Genomic DNA, 7,314 nt, shown 5'->3' on the forward strand with positions numbered 1-7,314 from the left:
AACTGATGAGCAGCAGAGAAATGTGTCATTCAGTCTGTTCTTTCCTGGAACACATCAAGCGTTTGACGAAGTGATTTAAATGCCTACGGATTATGAGAAAAGCTCAGCTCCCATCGAGCTGAAAATGTTCCCCCCCACAGTTTCATCATGCTGTAAATGAAGGTGGGATGTCTCAACAAATAGTTCCCAGCCTTCTTTTTCTCTTTTGTGAAAAAGGCCAAAGGAATTCAGACTGTCAAGTAATTTACAAGAAAACCAGCAGAGCTAAGTGTTGTCACCAGATTGACCTAGAAAATGTGATCACGCCAAACAGCGTGGGGAATTCCAGCCCTGCAGTGTTGCATTTCCAACAAACTGTTCTATGGACTTGCAAGATTAGTGTGCAGGGAACCAGTATTTACTGTAGAGACAAAGAAAAGCCTTAAATGGCCACTAATGTTCTTTTCTTCCTGTCCTCTTTATCATCTTTAAGCCCTCAGACTTGCGGTACAACTCTTTTCTGGGAAAAACTCTGACCTTTTATGTACAACACTTTTGGAAGATTATTGAGAATCTATTAATGTTTTTTTCTGGATTCATCTGTTTTGCAGTTGAACATTTTTGGGATTGTTTCACAAATGTTCATTACTTATTGGCAGACAAGATTAAGACATCCCCACTTTTGGACTTTCCGACAAGACCATCCATGAATGTGAGGAACCTACCTCCTGTGACGTCACACCTAATGACACTTTATTCCCCCCACAGGATGACATGAGTGACTCCCTGCGGGACTACACTAACCTCCCCGAAGCAGCGCCTCTGCTCACCATCCTGGACATGTCTGCTCGAGCCAAGTACGTCCGCGACGTAGAGGAGATCACGCCGGCCGAAGTGGAGCAATTTGTCAGCGACTTCCTGGCCGAAAAGCTGAAACCAGAGCCCATTTAAAGCGGAAAGCCACGTATAAATTGGACATGCTATGTGGGACTCACTCCATCATCGGACCCTGACCCGTTTGCAACCTCCCTCGCAATTCCCATCCTTGTACTGTCTCTCCCACCTGCCCGCTGACTTAGTCACAGTTAAAGAGATCTCACCTTTTTTACTGACATTTTACCTTTTTATTTTATTTTAGACATGTCCTCCTTGTCTCCTGTGGTGCCTTGCATTGACGATAGTCCCTACAGTAATATATATGGAGATTGTTTTTTTTTTTTTGCCTGAAGAAAATCTGTATTTTTCTTTTCTCACAATAGCATTTCTGAACTCTAGAGAAAACCAGATAATTACCCAGTGGACCTACTTTATTCAGCTGATTCTTTGCTTTATTGGTTACTTCTGGTTCTTGAATGATGAGAAAGAACAAAAGGCATTTTTACTGTTTTAATTCACATGTAGTGCAACAATGCTTCACCTCAGTTGGATGTAGCCGTAAGCCTTTCTGGCCCTATTTAAAAGATAAAACACAGGTGCACATACACTAAAGCGCACATTAAACTTGCTTCTTATCGACCAAATGACTGCTATTTTAAAAACCCCGTGTCTAGTTGTAAGTGAAAGTCATCTCTTGCCAGTTGTTAGTGGGGCTTCTCATCTCAGTCATTATGAGGATTTTCTGTGAAGGTCCCATGATTTAAAGACCAGGTTGTTTCTGAAGGCATAGAAATGGCATTTGAAGAGTTGAATGTATAAATCCCTGTATTCTGGTACTTTAGTAATTACTTCTCACACCCATTAAAATTCACTGGCAAGCAGTTTTTTTTTCCATCAATAAAGTTAGCTCTTGGATATGTAAAGCACACTGCAATGACCATTTATTTGGTTACAAGTACTCCAATGACTCGTGGGCTTGAATGCAAATGCTGTATTTATAAGACTGTATACAGATTTGTTAATGTGCGGACTGTCGGTGGGATGGAGGTTTGTTGACTTCTGCTGATTTGCATGGGCTGCAGGACTAGGATGGACTTGTCCTTACTAGAATGATTCATGGAGACCATGCCGCTATGCTTTGAGGCAGGGGGAGACAAGGAGCACAAAGTGCTTTTAACTTTTTCTAGTGAGATTTATTGTATATTTTCCTGCAGCTCAGGGTTGTCATCGGTTATATGGGTTTGGGTTAAAGATGCTACCCTGAGCTCAAAGAAACTCCAACGACCAGTTCTCACATTTTAGTGAAGATAATTCCTGAATGCATACATTTAACTTGAAATAGGACCATTTCACAAATTACTAATTGAAATCCAGTGGTTTACTCTTAGCAGGACAAATTGAAATTTTAATAATTCATTCTGTAGTGACATTGATAAATATACACAAGTCCCACACTTCTCACGAGAGCTGCTCCCCGGCTTTAGATTTCCATTTCCCTCCAGATGCCTGCATTAGTTTCAACAGCTGCTTCCTGCCCTCAAATAAAAGGATACTGGCAGCCATAGCTGAATTCAAGCTGTCCACAAACGGAACGACTGGAATAAAGAGCCGGCGGCCGGCGGTTCTCTCAGCCAGCTCTACTGCTTCCACACTCAGGCCGTGCGTCTCGCCGCCTATCACCAGGGCAGTGGCGCTCTGCGCCCAGCTCTCGTGGTACAGCTTGGTGTCCACGTTCGGAAGGGAGAGTCGCCCTCCCTCACAATCTGAGTCTGAGTCAGAATCTGAATGGTATTCCTCGTAGCGCGTGTTCTTTTGATTGGGCTTCGTGCTGACCCAGCCATAGTCTCCGGCTTTGGAGGGTTTCTGAGACTCGTTAACGTGTGAATTCTCCGGTTCTCTGCAGCCGCTGTCCGCCACGTGCACAGTCACGAGTTTAGGGAGATGTTTTTCCACATCAGCCCAGCCCAAGCTGGGATAGATGGGTAGGCGGAAATGGGCGCCCATTGCTGCACGCAGAACTTTAGGCTCCCAAGCGTCAACACAACCTGTCGATGGGGGAAAACGCAACCGTATGAGACACGCGAGCAAGGGAACCGCCACATTCAGAAGGTGGATATCACATATTTAATAAGCGTACCTTTTGTGAGTAGGACATTATGGCAGCCAGCAGCGGCTGCACATCGTAACATAGTCCCAAGGTTGCCGGGATCTCGTATGTTGTCGCATATCAAGGACAACGGCACTGAATGATCCTCATTAGCGAAGTTCAATCGCAAAGGGTCCGGACGAGAAAATATGGCTGCGGGAAAAAGAAGTCAGTCAGAAACAAACTGCAAACACGCCACGTGCTTCATAACTAACAATATGTGACCCTCACCGATCACCCCTTGTGGGGCCACAAGGTCGGACCAGATCTTGATTTCCTCAAACTTGACTTTGACTAGCGTGGCTCTTTTCAGCTTGTCTAAAGGCAGCTCCCGGAGTCGATCCACGGTACTGAAGAACACCATCTGCGGGTTGGCTCCAGCATCCAGGGCGTCACAGATCAAGCGCCTGCCCTCCAGGAGGATTTTACCCTGGTGCTCCCGAAAGGTCCTTGAGCGTGCAACGCTCACTAACCGCCTGAAGGACACAGGATTACAGTGTGAATATGAATGATGACCAGTTTATACATCTCAATAAATGTCAGCTATGACATAATTGTTACACCAGCAACATAGAGCAGCCGAAAATGGAGTGTAAGTAAAGGGTCCTTCCTACACTGCGTTTTAAACTGAGCAACGACTTCATCTGAAACTGACAAAAAACGTGTGAAACACTGACAAAAAACCTGAAACGTGTAATCATGGCAATAAATCAAGTGACACTCACGCCAGTCGTTTATCTCCCGGCAGAGCTCTCTCGAAGCGAAGCCCATCAATCAGATCGTTTTGAACGGTGTTTTTCACAGCCAAATGCACACTGCTCTTCGCTTTAGCGAAGCGCTGCTCGGGAGGGTTCATCGGAACTACTTCTTGTCCCGGCTGCTGCCTCCGGGCGTCTCGCGCTGCTGGCGGCGGCCTGGCGGCTTTATCCGTCACGTCTTCGGGCATCAACACTTGGACAGGTTTCCTCCTCAGTCCGCGTACGTACCGCTTCGATTCCACAAACACAGCGCTCCCCCTCGACAGAAGAGAACTCCGCTCCATGGAAACAAGGCATATCACGCTTCTCGTGTAGGCTGCCATGTTTGCCCCGTTTCTTCTTCTCTCGTTTAGTAGCACCGACACTGCGCGCTTTACGCCACCAGCTGTGGTGGAGGTAATATTGCATGGTGTGATTATCTAAAAGCACCCTTAGTTTAATTAGTAACGTTAATAATTTACTGCGTATTCACTAACCTACTTGCACTATCTTTTCAAATGTTCTCCGTATACTTGTATACGTTTTACTTATTTCACATTGGCATTGCGTTGTGACAGACCGGGTGATACCATTACCCTGAACGAATAGGGGGGGGCGGACATCGTTTTATTTATTCCAATCCTGCTCAAAAACGTTACACTTCCTCAGAAGGATTTAAGAATCTTAATGAATCAACATAGGCTATAATAGTTATCAGGAATCGCGTTCATAATTGCACATTCCTGCTGTTTGCCCATTGCTCACTTGTATTTACTTTCTTCCAATCGACAACGGAGAAATCGATTCACAAGGAAACTTAATCGTTGCCTGCTCATCGATCTCCCTTCACGTTCATCATAAACGTTAACTTATATCAGACAAGAAATATGGCACTGAGACGAGCTTTGCATTTTGTTTTCAAAGTTGGTGACAGGACCAAAACCGCTATGTTTTACCGAGATGTTCTGGGTATGAAGGTACATTTATCCGTCTTGTTTATTTGTAAAAGTAAACTGTTTAGAATGTGAATAGCAAATACAAAAAGGGTTAAAATTCCATGTATGCGTAAGCGCACTGGGAAAATAAAGCTGATCATGACTCCGATTGTAATTTTATGAACTTCATTTAAAGGCCCGGAGCAATTTATCAAATGTTTTGTGTCGCCCAGGGTTGCGTAACGTCAGTTAGCTAACTCAAATTCCTCCTGCCACATGAGTCAGTCAAACTAGGGTGTTTTAATAAATGTATCTTTACACTCAATGCGTATTATTTCATATCTTCTCCCTCATTCTAGATTTTACGCCATGAGGAGTTTGAAGAAGGCTGCAAAGCAACGTGTAATGGGTAACCTCAGACATCTTAAAGTATCTGAACTTTGCACTCATACTACACACAGTTGCAGTACAGATTTACACAGATGTCCTCATCCTGTGTCCCTGCAGCCCGTACGATGGAAAATGGAGCAAGACGATGGTTGGCTTCGGCCCTGAGGATGACCACTTTGTCGCTGAACTGACGTACAACTACGGGGTGGGAGAGTATCAACTTGGCAATGACTTCTTGGTGGGTGAGAGTTAAGTGAAAGGCTTTACGCAGGACACCAACGTTGTGTTTTAAAGGGTTATTGTGACGTATGTCTTCACTTTAGGGGGTCACTCTGCAGTCGAGCCAGGCTGTGAGCAATGCAAAACGTCTGGGATGGCCGCTAACAGAGGTAGGACAGGCTCTGTATCTGACCCAGGCTCCGGGAGGGTATCCCTTCTACCTCGTGGACAAAGAGCAGCCTCCCACTGGTGAGTGTCACTTCCCAGGTATTTTTTTAAATTATTATCTGCCCGATTGTATCATTGTAATTTATTAAGCGACTTATTTGGATATTCCATCACATGTATCAAGTGAAAGTACCAGGCTGGTTACAGCTTCACAAATGCAAAGAGGTGCTTGGTTTCAAAGCATTTAACATGTATTCACAGCAGTACTCATTTCATCATTATATTGGTCAAGGAATATGTTAATATATTTTGTATGTTATTTATTTATTGATCACTCCACACATCAATAATGAAGAATAGTTGTATAGTTTTTAATACACAAAATTAATTGTACTGTAAGCATGTCATGATTGTATCTAAAGACATCTTAAACGTTTTTTTTGGAGCAAAGCTCATTATCATTATTTTTTTAATGGGAACTTCATGACAAGAACCCACACAAAACTGTAAAGGGAATTTTTCTCTCCTGCAGAACCAGCAGCTGGTGCAGACATACGTGCAGTGTGCTGAAGAGAAACGTTTTCAGCACTAACCTTTGACAATTGGTCCGCAGATCCTGTGCAGAAAGTTTGTCTCGGAGTATCAGACCTCCAAAGATCGATCCACTATTGGACTACGCTTTTAGGAATGAATGTGATGGAAAACAATGAGGAAAAGAAAACAGTGCTGATGGGATTTACAGACACGCAAGTGAGTCAAGTGTCATAGCAGTAATTATCTTTTGTATTTTGTTTCATTAAATCAGTAATGTATTTTGGTCTGACTGTAATATTTTATTTACTCATGCAGTGTAAACTGGAGCTCCGTGAGAACAGTGGGACAATAGATCACGGAACAGCGTTTGGAAGAATAGCATTTTCCTGTCCACGGGAGCAAGTAAAACATTATTTCACGTTTACATTCTGGTAATTGTTCATATTGTAGAAAATTATCAACATTTTCAATATAAATGTTGCATTACATCACACAGCTGACTGACCTGGAGGCCTTAATCAAAAAGGAAAATCAGAAAATTCTCACTCCGTTAGTCAGCCTGGACACTCCAGGAAAGGCCACGGTAGAAGTAGTGATATTGGCTGACCCAGTAAGTGCATTATTAATATCATGCAGTAATAAAATAGAATTAGTTAATATTTTTAAAATAAACTTACCTGGACAATGTTTGTTTTAGGATGGTCATGAAATTTGCTTTGTGGGAGATGAGGCTTTCAGGCAGCTGTCCACGGTGGACCCTAATGGAAGCAAACTGCTTGATAAGGTTGGTGTTGCTGCAATACTTTCCTCTATAGATGAAATATGCTATTGGATAGTCACTGTACCTTTGCACTTTCTGCTTTTAAACTTGTCTTTTAGGCCGTGGCTGAAGATAAAAGCGACGAGTGGTTTGCCAAACACAACAGACAGAAAGCTGCTGCGTGAGATGAATCGGGCAACACCACTTTCCGTCTGTGATATGAGGCCCCTGTGGTGTTTTAATGACGCCTCGATCAACTTTATTTGGGTTGCGCGCAAATCATTCTAGCCAGGATTTGTGCCTTGACGCACAGTCACATTGACACCACCAGTTTGTTTGATTTTGTCCTTTCTTCCAATGAATATTGCTCCTATCAATAATGCAGATAGGTGGCAGAAAGACACATTTAGATCAACTTACTTACCGACATTATTACAGATTTTTTGAAAGCCCTTTGGGGTCCTGCTGGTTTACTGATCACTGCATTTAGTGTCACGTGGTAGAAATAGTTATGTCACGTGGTTTACCTTGTATGTAATCATTCTTAAAAATAAAAAAGTGAATATGAAT

At 43.2% G+C, this 7,314-nt stretch overlaps 3 protein-coding genes across 3 annotated transcripts in view; 2 read left to right on the top strand and 1 right to left on the bottom strand.

Moving 5' to 3' along the window:
- Window positions 1-1,778, top strand: part of nxn (nucleoredoxin) — a 43,409-nt gene extending 41,631 nt beyond the window's left edge. The window contains exon 8 of the mRNA XM_040191970.2: window positions 748-1,778. Within this exon, the coding sequence (XP_040047904.1) occupies window positions 748-930 (183 nt within the window). The 3' untranslated portion in view covers window positions 931-1,778. The remainder of the gene's footprint in view (window positions 1-747) is intronic.
- A 248-nt stretch (window positions 1,779-2,026) lies between these two features.
- On the bottom strand, window positions 2,027-4,302 carry mrm3a (mitochondrial rRNA methyltransferase 3a). Its single transcript, XM_040191962.2, has 4 exons — window positions 3,727-4,302; window positions 3,233-3,477; window positions 2,993-3,154; window positions 2,027-2,900 (listed from the first exon to the last, which is right to left on the bottom strand). Exons 1-4 carry the CDS (start codon window positions 4,080-4,082, stop codon window positions 2,314-2,316), a joined length of 1,350 nt encoding a protein of 449 aa, XP_040047896.2. The 5' UTR covers window positions 4,083-4,302; the 3' UTR covers window positions 2,027-2,313.
- A 69-nt stretch (window positions 4,303-4,371) lies between these two features.
- glod4 (glyoxalase domain containing 4) lies at window positions 4,372-7,313 on the top strand. Its single transcript, XM_040191982.2, has 9 exons — window positions 4,372-4,715; window positions 5,033-5,082; window positions 5,181-5,301; window positions 5,387-5,531; window positions 6,064-6,200; window positions 6,300-6,386; window positions 6,481-6,594; window positions 6,682-6,768; window positions 6,864-7,313. Exons 1-9 carry the CDS (start codon window positions 4,626-4,628, stop codon window positions 6,927-6,929), a joined length of 897 nt encoding a protein of 298 aa, XP_040047916.2. The 5' UTR covers window positions 4,372-4,625; the 3' UTR covers window positions 6,930-7,313.
- The last annotated feature ends 1 nt before the right edge of the window (window position 7,314 follows it).

Source organism: Gasterosteus aculeatus, chromosome 1 (genome assembly GCF_964276395.1).
Source record: "Gasterosteus aculeatus chromosome 1, fGasAcu3.hap1.1, whole genome shotgun sequence".
NCBI classification, from domain to species: Eukaryota; Metazoa; Chordata; class Actinopteri; order Perciformes; family Gasterosteidae; genus Gasterosteus; species Gasterosteus aculeatus.

Bases quoted from the DNA above. Each gene is read 5' to 3' on its own strand.
- mrm3a (XM_040191962.2), bottom strand. From the start codon at position 4,082: ATGGCAGCCTACACGAGAAGCGTGATATGCCTTGTTTCCATGGAGCGG. The intron at 3,478-3,726 runs GTGAGTGTCACT...TGTGTCCTTCAG, and splicing joins CCGGGAGATAAACGACTGGC to GCGGTTAGTGAGCGTTGCAC. The intron at 3,155-3,232 runs GTGAGGGTCACA...TTTTTCCCGCAG, and splicing joins GGCCCCACAAGGGGTGATCG to CCATATTTTCTCGTCCGGAC.
- glod4 (XM_040191982.2), top strand. From the start codon at position 4,626: ATGGCACTGAGACGAGCTTTGCATTTTGTTTTCAAAGTTGGTGACAGG. The intron at 6,201-6,299 runs GTGAGTCAAGTG...TTACTCATGCAG, and splicing joins TGGGATTTACAGACACGCAA to TGTAAACTGGAGCTCCGTGA. The intron at 6,387-6,480 runs GTAAAACATTAT...TACATCACACAG, and splicing joins TTTCCTGTCCACGGGAGCAA to CTGACTGACCTGGAGGCCTT.